General features: G+C 44.6%; 2 protein-coding genes across 12 annotated transcripts; one reads left to right on the top strand and one right to left on the bottom strand.

Moving 5' to 3' along the window:
- The first annotated feature begins 7864 nt into the window (after positions 1-7864).
- Positions 7865-10647, top strand: LOC100122216 (protein twist). 2 transcript variants are annotated; one of them, XM_008217085.4, is made up of 3 exons: positions 7865-9054; positions 9180-9240; positions 9332-9483. In XM_008217085.4, the coding sequence occupies exons 1-3, from the start codon at positions 8073-8075 to the stop codon at positions 9372-9374; spliced, it is 1086 nt and encodes a 361-aa protein (XP_008215307.1). In that variant the 5' UTR covers positions 7865-8072; the 3' UTR covers positions 9375-9483. The 2 variants fall into 2 exon arrangements, with proteins under 2 accessions (XP_008215307.1, XP_001605817.1); XM_001605767.5 differs by lacking the exon at positions 9180-9240 and having other exon boundaries at positions 7872-9054; positions 9332-10647.
- A 3898-nt stretch (positions 10648-14545) lies between these two features.
- Positions 14546-18143, bottom strand: LOC100122204 (ubiquitin-conjugating enzyme E2 J2). Of its 10 annotated transcripts, none has more exons than XM_008217075.4 (5): positions 18046-18143; positions 16988-17158; positions 16682-16916; positions 16306-16434; positions 14546-16015 (listed from the first exon to the last, which is right to left on the bottom strand). In XM_008217075.4, exons 2-5 carry the CDS (start codon positions 17101-17103, stop codon positions 15785-15787), a joined length of 711 nt encoding a protein of 236 aa, XP_008215297.2. In that variant the 5' UTR covers positions 17104-17158; positions 18046-18143; the 3' UTR covers positions 14546-15784. The 10 variants fall into 10 exon arrangements, with proteins under 10 accessions (XP_008215297.2, XP_032451891.1, XP_032451890.1 ...); XM_032596000.1 differs by having other exon boundaries at positions 16988-17361; positions 18046-18129; XM_032595999.1 differs by having other exon boundaries at positions 16988-17361; positions 17925-18109.
- Between the last annotated feature and the right edge of the window lie 527 nt (positions 18144-18670).

Raw genomic sequence — 18670 nt, 5'->3', positions numbered from 1 at the left:
ACGCACTGTCAGAATACGCGGAATTGATTGTTTTCGTTTCGTCCTCCGCCGTCGGTGTTGTATACGCGTGCAGGATTATTTATTGGTATTCGGTCCTTCGCAGAAGACGCAGTGTATTTTGTCATTTTTGCATTTCGATGATTAACAAAGCTTATAATAAATCAGCGAACGGCTAGTCCAATACGCAGGCTACCATCAAAATCAATTGCGCTCTCACAAAAGTCTCATTACAAGTTTTGGGAAAAACCACTTTTTCTCTCTCTCTCTCTCCGGTCACGCACCTTCGCGCGCTGAATTACGGCCGTAGACGCTGCACTCGGTTGAGCCTACGCTGCCTGCGCGCGGATTAGGTGCCGAAATTTTATTGTACGCGAGCGCAGAGCAGGTATATGAACGTGCGCACCAGTGCCTGTACAAGGTATATATATATATATATATATATATATATATATATATATATATATACCAGAGGTACACGGCTATAATCCAGCGAGCCGTGGGGGAGGTGAGAGCTGGGGAATTCCCCAATTTTACTGGTACCAGCAATCTTAATAATCGGACCGCTTATTTATTCCGCAATAACGCACGTGTTCTGATGAAACGTCGCACTGGCCATGTCTCTCCCTCTATCCTCCGTCTGCTTGTGCGTGCAGTGTATATACGTACGTGACGGTATTATAGGCGCTTTTCGGATGCGCAGTCTCGATCGGTCGAGCTGGTGGTACCAGTCGTCGGCTTTTCAGATGTTGATGACTTTATGTGCGAGACCGTTGTTCGCGATTTATATGCCTGTATACAAGCGGTACGTGCTTTTTCCGGATTTACCTGCGAGCGTATATTAATATTTTATTGTGCTCGTATATACGAAGCAGGAGACCGATTTGTGCTTTCGACTTAGGATGGTATTTTCGTGTATATATAGTGTATAAGTGTGCAGACTCGGCGGAAGTCGGCGATCAAACATCGAGAGACGGCGAACTTCCGCTGTGTGTCGCTTTTTCGATTATGTATATAGTGTATATATATATACACTTCGGGACTGATGGGTGTCTGTGGTCTAAGTAGACCTTAGCGGCTGGTCTCGATTTTTTTGCCGATGAAACAAGTAGAGATCGGTTTGTATAACGATTCGTTGAGATTGTTACTTTCGAAAAATCGTTTCGGCTTACTTTGTAGATTTTCAAATGATCGGTAGCTCCCCATCAGATAAACGCCGGCTATCGTACACATGGGATAAAACAACAGTCGCGCACATATACCTGTCCCCGCTTATATACGTACTGACAACAGAAAAAGTCGCACGAACAAGCTATACATCGATACCGATTTGTTTGTCCAACGCCAAAATCGTCTTAGCCGCGCGAGCTCGCAATAATATCCGATCGTAATCGCATTATGCACTTGTGCCAAGAAAACGCGTGGTATAACAACCGACAGTATATAAGCCATAATACCTGTCAGAGCCGGTGTTCCCCGACTATATAGCACTACTGCTGTCGAGCATATGCTCGCGACATGTCGTCGCTTCGCTGTAGTTCAAGTTCATATAGTTATATACACGGAGCCGTAATATTTGGCAGGAAGAAGCGCCGTGTGCTCAGAGGGCCTTGACCGCAAGCTCCGCATCAAGTGCAGCAACAGCAGCAGTTGGTTTTCCGACAAGTGTGTGGATTATATTGCGGGGGATCGAGTCGTTCTGGTGCGGCGCGAGCATCTTGGCGACATATGAACGCTGCATGGGTGAGATTGCTCGGGATTATTGGCCGCTGTAAACGTTGCGGTTTGACTTTTCGTGCACTTGATGCTCGTTTAAAGGGACGCTGGTTTTTTTTTTTTAATTTGTCAAGCGGTGTATGTAGGTTTTTTAATTTTTCATCGCGTTCGCTTCTTTTTTTTTATTTTCGGATTGATCTGCATTCGTAAGGTATAACAATAGTATAATACTCTGTTGTAACGATTCGTTCGTTATCACGTATACGCAAAATGTACGATCGGTAAAAATAATGCTCCTAATGACAGAATCAACATTCGATATAATACTTCTGTTGTTACAGCTACTAAAGGCGCAGCATGTGAGATAGTAAGAGAGACTTAGAGAGATTTAAATTCAGCAACGTACAACGTTGCCACCTGCTCGGACACTGCTGTCAAGAGTTGACAACAGTGTGTCAGAGGGCATAGGTAAATCTGAGCCATTCCGAGTCTGTCTTCGCTCCGCTTCGTTTCGCGAATAGACACTCTGTGTCGGCCACGTACATCTGTAAGTACTAGTTCTTATCAACTCTCGCTTACTCGGGCGACTTTAAGCCTCCTCTCTCTCTCTCACCTCGATTACATGCCGGTAAGCCAAGCACCAATAAACAGTTAGTCTAATTTTTACAATAATCCGCGAGTGTTCATTGACTTTTCCTCCTTTTGAATCCACGTTCTGAGTACTACTATCACCGCCGCGTGTTCACAAGGCTAGTGCCTTCTGCACAGCCGACGGAAACGGTGAATATAGTAGCATAAACAACAAACAACTTAAAATAATAATGACGGCCGAGCTATACCGTCATATAGTCCGTTTTATTTCGTATACGCGAAATTCGCATAACCGGCAAGTTCTTGCGTCCGAATTAATTTCTACCAGGGATACGATCTATAAATTAACGTTCACAAATAACAAAGCAAAACATTGACGAAAACTCATTCCACCTACACCGCTCACCTCTACAGGCCCCTGATGTCCCCAAGCCTCTACCTCAATATAACAGCCGTAACAGCACCAACAGAAAAAAAGAAAAAAAATCGTCCTCTCCTGCAATAGAGGAAAAGCCGAACAACCGGTCCGTATAAATCGCGGGGAATTCCACGAGCCGTCCTTAATACCGGTATAATAAACCACCAGTCCTCGGCGAAGCTTATGGCATAAACTCTCTCTCTCTCTCTCTGAGCACATCTCTGAGCACATCTCCCCTTACAGGTGGGAGCTGCAGTGGCTAACCACTGCCGGACGCAGGAAGTGCTTCACAGTCGCATACGTACAGGCCTTTTTTTGAGGGTCGAGGTGACACCTCTGGAAATACCTGCCTTCGCGACTTATGGAATAGCTTGCCATCTTACATCAGAAACATCTCATCTACTGTCACCTTCAGAAAACTTGCTAAGGATTACTACTTTCAACTCGAAAACACATAGCTCATACGCTGCACTCATGCACACGCACACACCTATACTCATTCTCGCGCTATTCATTTACACTATACATATATAATCTAAACACGCCTCAACTTACTGCATTCTACTTTCACCTCATAATGCTGAATCTTGCTATTGTACAGCACAATGTACGCAAATAAAAACTATCTAATCTAATCTAATCTATCTCTCTCTCTCTCTACTCCCCCCCTCTCAGGGCCCGCAAGCTCGAGGGAAGAAGCTGCAATCGAGCCACCAGTTAAGCAATTAGCAGCGCCTCTCTCGTAGCAGAAGGTATAGGTATATGGTGAATTCTACGGGAAAAATGCCATTTCCCGGTTGGAGCACACGCCCGCAACTTTTTTTCTTCCTACTGTACATGTTTAGAACTATGCAAAACCACGTTCCAACATCGAAGAAGTGCCGAAAATTCGCAAATTCGTCGAAAAATAGCCATTGTTCAAGGGCACGCAGCTTGCATAAAAAGATTTCACGCTTAGTATTTATTTATCAAAATGACATTTTTCCCGTACAATTTTCCATACGTACGTGCAAAGCGCTGGCGAGTAAGTATAAAGTACACGTCACCGGCCCGCAGGTAAGTATAGCCGAAGCGTTGAGGGTCGACCGATGCTGGGTCTATATACATGCTATAGGCCGAGAACAGCAGGGGGTACGGGTGGTTACTTTATGTTCCTGGGGAATCCCCGGATTTTTATATGCCCCTTTGTATCTTCTCGTTGAGGACCGCCGAGGCCTATATACTATACTCGCGGCCACCATAGGCAGAGAGGACTTTCATACGACGAGTACCGGCTTTATTGTGAGCTACGCTGCACAGCGCACTTATCTTTCAGCGCGCGTACCGAAAATTGAACTAATAATTCATTATACACGTATATACATAATCTTCCAAACTCGCAACCCTTGCATCTCTCGCCAAAAAGCGGCCAAATAAACAGCTCGCCGTAGAAGCGCGTATATCCGTGAGAAAAAAAGCTCTTTCTCGAAAGGCTCGTCGACGTAGTCCTCTCTCTCTCTCTCGAGTCATAAAAGTTGATCGCCGCATCTCACGAAAGACCTTCGCCGCTACTCTCACGGGGCCTCATCCCGAACATGTGTCGCGCCCGGTCGTAATTCGAAAATTTCGCGCGCGCGCGCACTCTCTCTCCTGTAGCTCTCGACGCACATGTTCGACACACGGCGGCTTCGACGCGCAGGGCCTCTAGCTCTCTTAGTGCAGCTCGTAAATGCAAATTCAAGAGCACTCGAAAACACATGGGCGCCTCTGCAGTACGCCAGTATACTACTGCTGGTGGTCGTATAGTACTAGGGGAGGGGGGGGGCCCATAATGAAGCGAGCGACGGAAGGAAGGAAATTGCCCCTGCGCATTGGGCCCGCGCGCGGCGCAGCCGCCGTTGTTTTCTCGCAGTGCCGACTGCTGTTTGCCGTGTGTCGAACACATGGGACGAACGTGCCTCAAATTCTATTATTTTCCGATTGTTCGGGATTATACTGCGTGAGGCCCGCCGTCTCGAGAGTATAGTCTATACCTCTGGGCCCTGCAATCGCCGTCGCTTCACGCGCCTCTCTATATATATATATATATAGTCGCCAGATGCCCAGTATATACTTATATACCTGCGCGCGCTCATTTTTTTCTTCTTTTTTTCTGCCTTCACGGATTAGGCGAGTCGACGTTATATAAATTGCGATAGCATCGGGGGAGGGGGGGTAGCTGGTATCATAGTTTTGCCGAAGGCTTACAGTGCAGGTTATATATACGCAGGATGTTGTACATGTGCTGTTTACGACGTTCAGCTGCTGGTGCTTGTATTGCCCGCGGATATATTATGCTGCACCTTATTTCACTTGTGCGTTTACGAGGCGGTTACGCTGCGATTATCGAGTTATGAAATTTATCTATTTTGTGACATATATATATATATATATATAATTGCGCGTCGATTGGATTACGTATATATAAAGTAGCAGAGCGAGCGCAGGGAAAAGGGGGCGTTGAGTTGACGGCGATATCGAATGGCTTGAATGGCGACAGGTGCCCACCTCCAACATGGCTGACGCTTGGCGCTTGCTTTCCCATTGTTCCCTTTCTCGGCTTTATGGCCGCTGCGCTAATGGCTGCCGTATAATACTGCTAGGTCGTATTTTTTCAACAAATCGAACTTAATTTATTTTATAGGAGAGTAAAAATTATTCATTCTATATAGAATACGTCCAAAGCCTATATAATTGACGACGCTCCTGACCATCTGTCCTAACTCCTTGACTTTCGCCGATTCCGGGCTGCGACAATATTTTGGAAAAACATCGAAATCCAGTCGAGAAGCTACACTTTCCGGCTATACCATAACCGCTGCTGTCGTATATATAGAGAGATGACTTTACGACCGTAGCGCGCAGGTCTGTACACTCTGCGAACAATGTCTCAGCGCTGCGCACGTACCGCGTGTGTGCCTATCTCCGCCCTATGAATTTCAAGTGCAAATATTTTCAAGGGTCCGGCAAATCCTCGGCTTCTTCAGTAGGTACATGCTCTGACTTACGCTCGGCTTATCGTCGTCGTTCAGCCGATAAGCTTGTATTTCTCTTGTAAGCCATACTTACGTCGCTTTTGACTTTTAAAGCTGATTTATCTATATATATCCTCTGCGGTATAGACGGATTTTTTTAGGAATACGTTTACTCGCACTCCTCACAATCCGGAATGCGTTATAATTGCACGTTATGATCTTGCATGAAAAACAAATCCCTATACACCTTTATTATATCTCGCGTACGGTTGAGCTGCTTCTCGCGAGAATAATTTGGCCGATATCCAGGCGATGCATATGTCGGTTCATTGTAACTCGAATAAGTTGGTCCTAATTACGTCTACGTTGAATAATACGTCGGGTCGATCTCGAGAATAAATTTTTCGCGCCTTTTATTTAGTAGAGCTTTATATACGCTAATTTCAAGTATAGGAAGGAATGCATATAGTTATAATATACTGAGCGACTCTCCCCTTCACTATTTTCATATAACGATTATGCTAAAGCGTTTGAAAATAGCGAGACTCGATTTTTGAAATTCCATCGAATTTTTATCATTTTCCCGCGCATATGTAATAATTTTCAAAAAAAAAAACACCTCGCAAATCAGGCTTCCCTCGAGAAAAAGCGGCGAGAAGTTCGCCACCACAGGGCTCGTAAAAGTCTCTCGTCGCGCGCGGCGCTGAAATTTATATCCGCGAAGTGCTCTCTCCCGACTGTCATAACAAACGCGCGTTCGCAATCTTACCTAATCGATCAAGCGCAATCTTTTTTTTCTTTCTTTATACTTTTTTACACGCATATGCACACGCGATATTTCCGCTCTATTTATAGCGAAGAAGCGTGAAAAGCTGCAAGCTCCCAAAGGCGCGTCTTTCAAACTGTCGATTATACGAAGCTGACTTTTTTCTCTCTCTCTCTCTCTCTGTCTCTCTATATACTCTCTCGGCGCTCCTTTGTATGCCATAAGGCTGTAGACTGCGGCGCAGGAGGAATTTCGTTCTTTATGCCCCGCGCTCGCGGAGAGTGTGAGTTCCCGGTCGCCTCGCCTATTTTTGGCGCGCTATGCCGCACCGTAACTCATCGCCGATTTTTCTCCCCCGGCGGTATTGCTTACCGCGAGAGATGCTGGAATTTTAGGCGCGCGCGGTAATCTCCAAGCTTTTCAAGCTTTTTTTTTTTCTCTTCTCCTGTACACACACACACGTACGCGATGCTTTCGGAGATGAATAGGCCTATTAGTTTCACGCCGATGCTTTTTCTCCGCGTCGTCTATACGTACGAGTTTTCTATGCTTCGCTGACGGGTTGATTCGTTGAATATGGAAAAAAAAAATTTTCGAGTGTGCTTGTATAAGTGTACGCGGAGCTCCGAAATTAAACCGCACTACAGGGATGTATTTTACCGAATGTTTGTAAATTTAGTCGTTCTATCTCTATCTCTCTCTCTCTGTTTTGACTTTTTACTTCATTCTTCAGCATTTCTGACTGACAACTTGACTGTTCGCTCGTCGCTCTTGCTTTCTTTTGCTTCGTCTCGAAAGCGCGCGTCTCTCCGAGAGCCGCGTATCTTATAAACGCGTCTACGCGCCGAGACAACGGCGTGTGAGCTTTGTGCACATTTTTTTTTTTTTTGTTTCTTTCGCCGTTAGCCGACTTGTTGCATTTTCTCGCTCGCGAGGCTTTATCGTCTTTCGTTACGGAATATAAAATTTTGAGCGAACGTTTTTCAGCTATTATTAAATGTCCGGCCTAAGAAACTCGCCCCTGTAAATATCACCGAGAAATCGAAAGTGACGAGACGGTGAAATATCGCACGACAACAGTCTCGAGACGCCGCTAACAAGCGATAAAATTTGTTCGTAACAACCTGCGCAAAGCGCGCAACCCTATATAATACACTCTACGAAAGAGTAGGATGTTCGCGTTCTCTCTCTCTCTCTCCGGCGCATAAAAGAAAAAATCACCGCGGCTTGCTGGTGGCACACATCTCCCTCCTGGAGGGGGAAACTCTCTTCTCTCGTTCGCAACCATCGGACTATATAGCCGTGGACGAAGAAGCAGCAGCAGGAGGTGGAGGGGCAGGAAGAGGCGGGGCCCCTTCTCCTCCTCCGGACGTATCTTCTCGCCGTGGGTCCAAGCTTCTCGCAGACAAGTTTCAACCGCCGAAGCGAGCAGCCGGAGACTCTTCCTCGCTTAACTCACGGTTCGCGATATATATACTCTCTCGTCAGTGCCTCGAAGCTTATACCACGGTGTGCGCGATGCTCACTTGTTGATCAAGTCTCGAGCGTGTCGCATTGTTTACACTTCTCGCGAGGTTAGAACGGTTCGAAGATGCAGAGCCAGCCGCAGCAGGAAAGCTATGCGTTTTACAGTTCGCTCAACGACAGCTCGGGCATCCCCAATAGCGCGGGCAGCTCGGCGAGCAATTCGCCCGACCACTACGCCGACAGTCGCTTCTCGCCCAGTAACAACCACCTGATGGACCTCAGCTCACCGATGCCGGAGCTCCAGGTGAGCTCGAGACTCCCGGCATTCCAGTCGGCCATCCACCAGCAGCACCATCCGCTTATCCAGCAGCATCAGCTCTACCCCTCGCCTTACGTCGTCTACGACAACCTCGACGAGAGCAAGACCTTCCCGAAGTTCTTCCAGCAGCCGAGCAACGACGCCATCGCAGCGATCGACAGGTACGAGCAGAACCGCCAGTCCTCGCCCGTCGGCTATCGGGAGCAGAATCACCAGGAACCGCCGCCGCTGATGTACCTCGCCGCCGACGCTTACTCCCCCGGCGAGCAGCAGCTTCAGTACCCTTACAAGCTCGAACCCGAGGAGTACAAGCCCGCGGTGGCCCTCCAGCAGCAGCAGCAGCAGCTGCAGCCTCCGCAACAGCCGGATCAGCTTCAGCCGCGCGAGGAGAACAAGTCGGCGCCGGCGGTCAAGCGCGAGTCCAGCAGCGCCTCGAGGTGCAAGAAGAGGAAGCGCCAGATCAGCGTCGAGCGGGACAACGAGTCCGACGACAACCACTCGAGCTCCGCCAGCAGCACGTCCAGCTGCTCCAGGTCCAACAAGCTTCGCAGGAAAGGCGGCGCCACCGAGGAGGAACTTCACAGCCAGAGGGTCATGGCTAACGTTCGCGAGCGCCAGCGCACTCAGAGCCTCAACGAGGCTTTCACTCAGCTCAGGAAGAGCATACCCACGCTACCCAGTGACAAGCTCAGCAAGATCCAGACGCTCAAGCTCGCCACCAAGTACATCGACTTTCTCGAGAAGGTCCTCCACTGCAACGCCAAGAGCGACGGCTCCGACGATCACGGTAATTACCTATACTTGCTTCTGTACTCTAACTTTAAAATCGCGAACGGCGTGTTGAGTATGCTTTTTTTCTCTCTCTCTCTCTCTCTCGTTTGTTAATTCTCCACATATCTCTTTATTTTCCAGACGTCGGTACAAAGACGCAGCGTATCATTAACGAATTAGCTTTCCGCTCGCACTTGAATAGGTAAATTGTCATGAGGGAAAAAAAGCATACGACAATTAGGAAAATCGAAAATCAAGCAACCGAGACTAACCTTCTCTTCTTCTGATTACAGGCGAGAGGAATCCACAAAACGCAGTGAGAGCAGCAGCCCGTGACTTCGCGGCAGCTTCGCAAGGAGGCAGCGTCATGGGCCACGAGAAGCTCTCCGTAGCCTTCAGCGTCTGGAGGATAGAGGGTAATCTCAACTTCAACGACTAACTCCAAATGGACCATGGAACCTCGGGCTCTCGTTTGGCTTTCGCTCGCAGAAAGCTTCGGACGACGAGCCTATAATAGCGCGCGTGTAATTAAAAGCTCGATTTTTCTCAAACTTTGCTTTGGCTGACGTTTAAAATAAACCGACGCTCTCCGGAATATATTCGCGACGATCGATCTTCCGCTTCGTTAACTGCTTCTCCTTTTTATTTCCTCTGCGCGACTGCAGCTTTCGGAACTTTTTCGGGATTAATTATATGGAGAGAGAGAGAGAGAGAGTGAGTGAGAGAGTGTTTTACGACAGCTGGTAAAATCCAAATTGCAGGGCCTCGTAGCCGGAAAATCTGAAGAACGTGACGCGTGCGGACATAGTCCGTCATAAATCTACGCAAGGCCCTTACACTGCTGCGGATATTTCCCCGCGACAATAATCTCCGGGGCATTGTTCCGACGGCCAAACACCAGTAAATACGCCTCAGAGGCGACCGGTGGCCTCTCTCTCTCCAGCTCGAGAGATCTGCGCACACAGGTATATTGTCGTCACACCTCTCGGGAAAACACGTCCCGACGAATCGAGAGGGACTCGGGATTATATTGTTTCCTCGAGTGCCGGGACGCGTGTCTCGTGAATTCATTAGAGAGAGACGAGAAAACATTTTTTTCTTCGCACTCCGCGAGTGTTTAAAGGAAAACAAAAAGCTTCGCCGCGACAGATAGGATTTGAGCGACGGCTTTGATCGGTATGCGTATTTTTGTAAAAATTCGTAGGTTTAATTTTATCGTTTAGGTTACGATGATATTATATATTATTGATACACCCCCGTGCTGTACGAAAGCGTTTCACCGCGACGTTATAGCCATGCAGTTCATAAACCAAAGAGACGTGTGTGTGTGTGTGCGTGTGTGTTCGTTAGCGATCGCTACGATTAATGTAAATATGCAAATATAGTGCCTTGTGAAAGCGACGATCGACGTTATAACGATGTGTACAAATTGTTTCTTTTTCCACGACGATGTTGTTACGTATAAATTATTCTTTTAATTGTACTGTATTTCGTAGCGTTTAAGATTAGAGCGACTCTCATTCCTCATAGCGGTTAAGAGTGTACAGTATTTTTATATTTCGCATCTAGACTACTACTACTTCGTTATAATAAAAATAATTAAATATCATACATGGCCTGTGTCAAATTGCTGTTCACCTGTACCCGGAATCCTTAATTATCGCAAAACTTTAATTAAACTTTTCAAATAAGCAGCTCGTCGTATTCTATAAATAAATACGTCAAAGTTCAATAACGTCACTCTTCAACTCCGGCAACACACAAGCGCAGTCTAAACTTACCGATATTTATTTCATAATATATCGATATATCCGAAATTAGAAATCGCGAATAACCAATATAATATATGAGATATTCTCGGGAGCCGGCAGCCGTATAGTCAGCGCACGGCTAATGGAGGAGCTTAAAGCTTTGGCGCCAGTGCAAATATTGTTGCAAGGAACTGCTGCGCCTCGCGCGAAAGGCAAAATCGTCGCCGCTGCACATTGGCCCGAATAACGATGTCATCGGCGATTTCGAGCGACGCTTCGAGAACTCTGAAAAATTTTTCATCTTTTATCTCGAAATAAAGCTCGCTGAGGTGAATATACCCCAGTATTTTCGTCGAAAATCGTGGAAAAAGCAGCCCAGCTTACGAGGATTCGCCGAAGGCTCTTAAAATTCACGCCGATAGCCCTCTATACTCTCTCGGTGAATTTTAAGCCTAAGAGTGATCTACGAAGCGCAACGCCGCGCTCCGGATTTTCATCGACAAACGCGATCATTAAACTGCCTCGTGAATCGCCGCCGATCGTAAAAGCCGCGATCGCGAATGACAGACGCTTTGCGACGCCGCCGCTTTCAAGTTCCTCTCGCAAAGGTATAACCATATATACATATACACACACACACACACATATATATATATATATATATATTCGTATGTGGCGGGGAGTCTTTGTTTCGGAGAACAATTTTTCAGCGCGCGTTATATTTATCTATTTTTTGTTTAGAGAGAAGGAGATCTCGTTATAACAAAGATGGGTCGTGTAAGCAATTCGTCTCGCGACATAATAACGCGGGCCGCATTAATTAAAAGTGAAGGGTTGCAGGAACGGTAGGCGTTTCTTCTTCTTCCTCCTTCGTCTCTCTATTTTCTCGACTATTCGACGCCATCGCGCGGGCGCGACATCTGTTTCCGTCTAACAACTTTTTCACTTATATATGCGCATATCGGTCGCGAGTTATGTCACTCGGGTGTGCGGGTTGAATTTATTGTTCGGAGCAGCTACGCGACGCGGAGGCTTGTTTTTTTTTTTTTTTTTTTTTTTTCTGTCTAATGATCACGACGTTTGTACAGTAAGCGATCTTGTATATATTCTTTGTTCGAATTCGGTTGATGGGAATAGTCTGATGAAAAGTAATAATCATTGCTGAACTGTTAATTCGTTTGGCTATTTAATGAAAAAATCGATTGCACGAAATCAGCACACTCGGAAGAGTGCGGTGATAGTAAAAAAAGTGAAAATTTTCAAATACACGCAATATAGCTCAAAACTCAACACTGTCAGACTTTCAGCAAAGCTTATATATACGCCGAAAAAGTCAGGCGTCCCGTAATAAATACAAAAATGATCTCTCTCGGTATACCTAAGCACGCGCGCGCAGGAAGTCCGTTCCACGGCGGCTCCGATGTCCTCGATGGAGGGCTCACCGGAAGCGACAGCGACGTCGGGTCCACCTACTGTACTCGCACCCTCGTATGCGAAGAAAAGAAGAAGAAAAAAAAAAATTGAGAAAGCCAGCCCCCCGTCGCTTTCGTCGCACGCGTCCCTGTCCCTTATCTCGCGCGTGTGTGTGTGTGTGTGTAGTCCATCAGTCGTGTGCCCAAGAGTCAGCTTTTCCAGGAATCGCTTTATACGCCGGTTTCCTGTCTCGCAAAGTCGCTCTTCGATTTTCGCTGGAACGCCGGAATTCATTAGCACTGGCCTGTGGAATGGAGAGAGAGGGAAAAAATAAAGGCTAATGAGGAGGGTTTGTATAGGACCGAGTAGTGTAGACCGGTAGCGAGGAGTCCTGTTACACGCGGGAGGATTATTTATATGTTTACGCTCGATTTTTTATCGCTTTGGGCTTCTGATTATTTTTAATAGAAAGGCAAAGGAAGTTTATGCTTTTTGCCGAACTTCATTTGTTGCAGCTTTGAGGATTGAAATTATTTTTATTAAATAGCGCGTTTATTCTCAAATTATAAAACCACATCCCGCACAAAGCGTTTTCAAATCCTCCCAATCGAAATCCAACAAGCTCAAAAGCACACACACACATCCTTCGGACTGAAAGCTTTTGCTCCGTAAAATTCCACCATCATAAAACTCGTCTAACAGCTTACGCGCATCCATCTCGGCCTTCTGCACACAATCCAAAAATCCATATAAACCCAACTCGAGAGCTAAGCGGCTAAACAGCAGTCGGTCAAGCCTTGCGCGTCTATATGCGACACTATAATATATATATATATATATATATATATATATATATATATATACAAGTCGGCGTCGCGGCTCTCGTTTTAATTGCCACGATAATATAAAGCCTAAAAATATGTATATAGACGTTCGCAGCGAGTGACGAGGGAGGCGTGGTATGTTGCCCGCCGTAAAGTCTATCGGTGTGTGTGTGTGTGTGTGTGTAACCCCCCCATGTAAACGAGAGCACGTGGATCTTGTTTGGCAGCGCGCGATATTCGGGGCTGGCGCCTCTACGCGTATAGGGGATGATGATGATTTCGTGTGTGTGTGTGTGTGGGGGGGGGGGAAGGGGGCGTGTTTGCCGGCGGCGCTTTTGTAGAAGAAAAAAACGAGGAGGCCGGCCAGTGGTGCGAGTCTGGGCCTTTTCTACTCTGTTTAATTGGATGTATCGCACGTGGGGATGACGGGATGTCGTTTTAGTACTGGGCTTCGTTTATAGGCAATTAGAGCATTTTGTGTATACGGAGATGCGTGTAATATACTTTTCAAGATTGTTCGTTGGGTTTGGTACTCGTTTTGGAAATTATCGAATGTGCCAATGAATTAATAAACAAAAAAAAAAAAAAAACGAAAAATTTAACACGTATATGCGATAAATCATCAATATCGATTTAAAAAGCAACTTTCTCGAAAATTCGGAAAACACTCATCAATACAAAACTCGTAGAGTCCGAAGTTTAATACATCGCACTAATGTGTTTCCTTAAGCCGCGCGGCTGTACGCTCGGTATACCAGAAATGTGAAAGTGAGCCGTCGGAAAAAAGTAAACGAATCCGAGAACGTAACCGGCTACACACACGCTCGTATATACTATACACTTCCGTGTTATTCCGCGGTCGGATAAATTGTTGTTTGCTTCTTCTGCGGGAAATTGTAGAGATGCTTTCCGGAGTTTTCGAGATCAAAGTATCAATAGTTTAATTTTTTTTTTTTTCTCTCAAACCATACCAATCGTCTTTTTCGCGCATTAGACAGAAAAACTGCGCAGCGAGTGTATACACCTATATACGCAAACGTACACAGTTATATCCTTCCTCGCGAGCGAGCGCAGACAACGCGTCATTCAGATTCGCGCGTTTATCGCGCTTCAGGGAGCCGAACTGCGCTGCAGCGATGCTCTCGTATAGCTTTATATCCGACTCTGTAAGCTCGGAGCTCGAGAATAAACGCGAGCCGCTCTTTACTCTAAACAATTCAGCTACAACTGGGTCGCGCACATCTGCAAGGCCAATTATTTCTTTTCAATCGAGCCCGCGCTATAGGCGCCTAACGACGCGTTTTTTTTCGATGATACTGTACAGTGCTCGTGGATTTAGCTTTTTGACGTGCGAGGATAAACTATCTTTCTTAATGTATACCTTGTAGTCATACTAATAGTCGAATTTATATAATAAAGAAATTTGCTTTGGATATTTAAACGAAATCGTAGAAAGGTTCGTTTGGAATCAGTGATGGAGTGGTCCGTGCAAATAAAAGGAAGAGTACAAGGCAGCTCATTCACTTTTTTTCTAAGCAAACAAATGTATTCGCAAGTTTACAGCAGTAACTTATAACGCAATTTCTATTATGTACATTTTCTTTCTTATAACTGCAGAACTAAAAACAATATCATCATCATTGGTACATCTGCAGATTAATCGATGACTGATTCAACGCATTTCCTATCACTTTATATTATATTGACAAAAGAATCGGAAATCCTTAAACTTCGCTCCTGTAATATATAGTACGTCTCACTGTGTGTGAATTGGAAATTTTCTTTTTTTTTCTTTCGTTGAACATTATATACCTTGACGCGAACCATAGCAGTTTCTTTGAAATTTGCTTTAAAAAATAATTTTAAGATAGTAGTAAAAAGTATAAGAAATTATTCCATTGTTCAATTTTCAACGTTTGCACTTTTCTCGGTTTGGAGAACGCAGAACTGCATTTGAACACGAAAATAACAAAGTCAACAGGAAGAAGCTTTTAAATATATTTGGTGTACGTTAAACGAAAAGTTATTTGTACATTATATCTTTCTTCTCTATATAAAGACTGAATAGAAAAAGAAAAAAAGAACAGCAATAAAAGCGCTTCGGATGAAAAGATCTATCAGCTACAATATTTACAAAATTCGGTGCTTTTTTGGATATAACGTCAGCCTATACCACTGAAACTCTCAACTAAATTTCTCCTTATTGGCACGATTGGTGGAACGAGAGCATACGTTCGTATTTGACAAAACACTTGACGAGCTTAAACAATGTGCGCTAAAGAAGCCGTAGATCTTAATTTTAAATTTTACCTTTCGAATATAATAGGAGAGCGCGCGTGAGAAGAGAAGCACCAAAGTGTTTTATTTTTCATTGTATAAATATAAACGTCGAGAGAACCAAAGTAGTATGAACGCAATAAAGCATACCCACGGAAAATTGGGGGGAAGAAACGTTTTCCTGTTATTTTCTCTTCATAGTCTGGTGATATACCAGAGTAGGAACTGAGAGGCTCGGCGTGTTTCCGTTTGATCAATTCGTACCCTGTGCTATACTCGAATATCAAAATCTAAGGTAACGTTTTGCTTAATTTATTTCGTTACGCGCTAGTAAGAGAATTGAAGTCAAAACCGTTTTCAGCGTCATCGAAAATTTTCGGTCGACGATGGCTTTCTGGCTTTCTTTGTTATTTACTTATCTTCTTTTTTTTTTATAACAGCATTCAACAAAGCGCATAGCGCCGTCACGTGTTCGCCTTGTCTACTGTTGAATGTATTCCTGAGTGGCGATATTCCTGAGGACGTACTTGACAGCGAATGCGAAGACGGCCAGGCCGATAAACATGGCAAAGTTCGCCAATGCACTGTGCAATGGACTCTGATCCACTGGTTGTTCGCCGCGAATCAGTGATGAACCCTCGTTCGTCGTCGAGCGATGCCTTGCTTGTTTTTCATGCAGTTCTTTTCTGCGCTCCAGTTCTTTTTTGATGGTCTGAAAATGCAAGTTAAAAGAGTTTCGAATGCTTCAAGTCAAGAACATTTTTGCGTTCTTTACGCAAACGTTTCGTTGTAATAATAACGGACTAAAAATATCCAACTTTGCAAAATTTGAGTAAATTTAGACCAAGGACAAATTATCTTTCAAATATTGATTAATGCACTCGAATATCATTTGAATTATCTTTAAAATTAAATTTAAAGTGACTTTAAATAAAAGTTAGTGACAAATGGTTAATGAATGGTGACATTGAAACAGTGGTTTGAGAAAATTTAGATACTTACTATAACGGTGTCCGGAAATAATTCACAAAATAATTTGTCTCTTAAATTGTATTCTAGGCTTTGTGCCGCCAAAAGCTTTTTCTCAAAATCAGGGGTGTTGATTGCTCCTAATGCCGAGCTGGACTCAATCTGTAAATTAGAATATAATTTTTTCTTAATATCTACAATAAATAAAACTGTTTTTATGAATGTATCACAATCTCTGTGACATAATGTAGGTAGATATATGCGTAATGCAATTTTAGAAGATAAGTAGAAGTAATCTCAATTATCTTATTTTTGGCCTTTAACCATTATCTAACTGATAAGGGTTAAATGCTCACAGAAGTTCAGATATGCGCAAAACTTATGAAACTCAAACATTGTTATTCATTACCATAAAACTTAGCAAGCCAATGAGAATAGTCGATACGCTCCACGCTGGGTTCCATGTATCAGGATGGAAATCCGATATGGAAAGACATAATTTAGTGTTAACTTTGAATCTACCATTCGGCGTCGTCATGTAGATGCTAGGTGGCTGGAAAGGAAACTCTCCTGGAAAAACTAATTTGCCATGGTAAAATCCACCTTCGTACGGAGTATTTTCTGGCCCTTTAATAACGTAGTGCCTGGAAATTATCATTCAAGTACGAATAAGTGGAAATTCTATCGTTACACAACAGAGATTAAGCCTACTCACCATTCTAATATATTGGAAGGAACAGGTTCTGCCTGTACATAAGGTACAGGATCTTTTTTGAGTCTCAAGTAGTCTTGTTTTAATCTGGCAGTAGCTGTGCTTGTCTTTCTGTTCATCTTCTCAGCGAGTGACCTTTGTTATTCTGCCAACTGCCCCAAGTCTCCAGGACACCTGCAGAGACAACAAACCAGTCTCAAAGTCTCCGATGAAAACCCTCGGAAAACGGGAAGAAAAGTCGAACCGCTCCTCGAAGCTTAATCGACTCAGGTGATTAATCCCAAACACGACGATGAACTACGTGAAATCGATAATATATGCACAGGTAGTTGTGTGTATATGCGCTGCTCTCTCTCTCTCTCTCTCACTCCAGAACGCTGCAAAAATTGGATCGACAATGAAGCTTTTCCTCGTCGCAATGGCGCGATTGTTCGGTGTCGCGAGCGAGCGGATAGAGAGAAAACACAACGCGGAAAAGCTGCTGATGATCACGGATGATATGTATATAGAGTAAGTAAGTAGCCCTCGGCGAGAGCAGCAGCACCACGTCACTCTCTCTCTCTCTCGATCTATAGTATCGCGAGGTTACGTTCGACCACAGCGAAGATCAGCAGCAGCAGCACCGGAGGCGCAGACGAATTCTGCGGACATCCGATGTTACAAAGAAGTACCTAGTATCAGTTTACGACGGGCGTGTGTATATACTTATTTTCCTACTCTCGTCTCGGGCCTTGAACGATCGACGACGGCGAGAAAATGTTGTATAAATTAAAAGCGAGGGCCCGCAGGCGGAAGGGAAAAACCAGTATATAGTTGATATCCTCCTCTATCCCCGTCTTTGTCTGACTCGCGGAGGGACGTATTTTGACAGACTGATTCAGCATCCAGCAGGCGATCGTTTTTTCTCTCTCTCCTCTTTCGCGTACTTGTATGTATGTACCTCCTCCTTCTCTCTCTCTCTCTCTCTCTCTCTCTCTCTCTCTCGCTCTCTCTCTCTCTCTCTTCTGCAGGGTTAGGTACGATACGGCTGTACTGACTGTATACTGGTCGTGCACACTCACCAGTAAACACGCACACGGATAAGTACACCAACCCGCGAAAGCACGTCAGGCGATCGCTGACGTGTGCCAAGCCAACCAGCGCGATAGCCGAAATTTATTCACCTTACTATATTACCGGGAGAGTGGAGGTCGGACAATGCGACGAGTCCTGCTGTACCGATTGTTAGTATACTATGATGTGTGCGCAATTTTTAAAAAAATTTCAATTTTAATTTTTTTTACTAGAATAAATTGTATTGTTAGACATAAAAATCCTACAACTTCAGCCAAAGCTTTTTCATGTGAAAAAAATGTCGATATACCTGATATATCGATCGGTTTCGCGTGATCTTTGAAATTTGAACAGGACTATAGAAAAGAGGGCGACACTTGTGATTTCGCATCAAGCTATAAGCGGGCTTTTTATTGCAAAAAAGGCCAATTTAATAATTTATTCGAGCCTCGTGCAAATTCTAATCCGTCCTGTATATCGTGCATACTTTAGATCGATGTCAAAGCCACAAAGTTAAAACCTAGTAATCAACTAAAGTGTGAGATCGATAAAACTTAAAAACGAATGGATAACAATTAATCAAATAGAAATACATGTAGCGTGTAATGCGCCAAATTAAAAATCAAATATTCA

Source organism: Nasonia vitripennis, chromosome 1 (genome assembly GCF_009193385.2).
Source record: "Nasonia vitripennis strain AsymCx chromosome 1, Nvit_psr_1.1, whole genome shotgun sequence".
Classification (NCBI taxonomy): Eukaryota; Metazoa; Arthropoda; class Insecta; order Hymenoptera; family Pteromalidae; genus Nasonia; species Nasonia vitripennis.
This window is presented reverse-complemented; position numbering and strand designations above follow the sequence as displayed.

Excerpts from the sequence above, each read along its gene's own strand:
- LOC100122216 (XM_001605767.5), top strand. The coding sequence starts at position 8,073 with ATGCAGAGCCAGCCGCAGCAGGAAAGCTATGCGTTTTACAGTTCGCTC. Across the intron at positions 9,055-9,331 it reads CGACGGCTCCGACGATCACG|GCGAGAGGAATCCACAAAAC; the intron begins GTAATTACCTAT and ends TTCTGATTACAG.
- LOC100122204 (XM_008217075.4), bottom strand. The coding sequence starts at position 17,103 with ATGAACAGAAAGACAAGCACAGCTACTGCCAGATTAAAACAAGACTAC. Across the intron at positions 16,435-16,681 it reads TTGGCTTGCTAAGTTTTATG|ATTGAGTCCAGCTCGGCATT; the intron begins GTAATGAATAAC and ends TCTAATTTACAG. Across the intron at positions 16,016-16,305 it reads TATTTCCGGACACCGTTATA|ACCATCAAAAAAGAACTGGA; the intron begins GTAAGTATCTAA and ends TTGCATTTTCAG.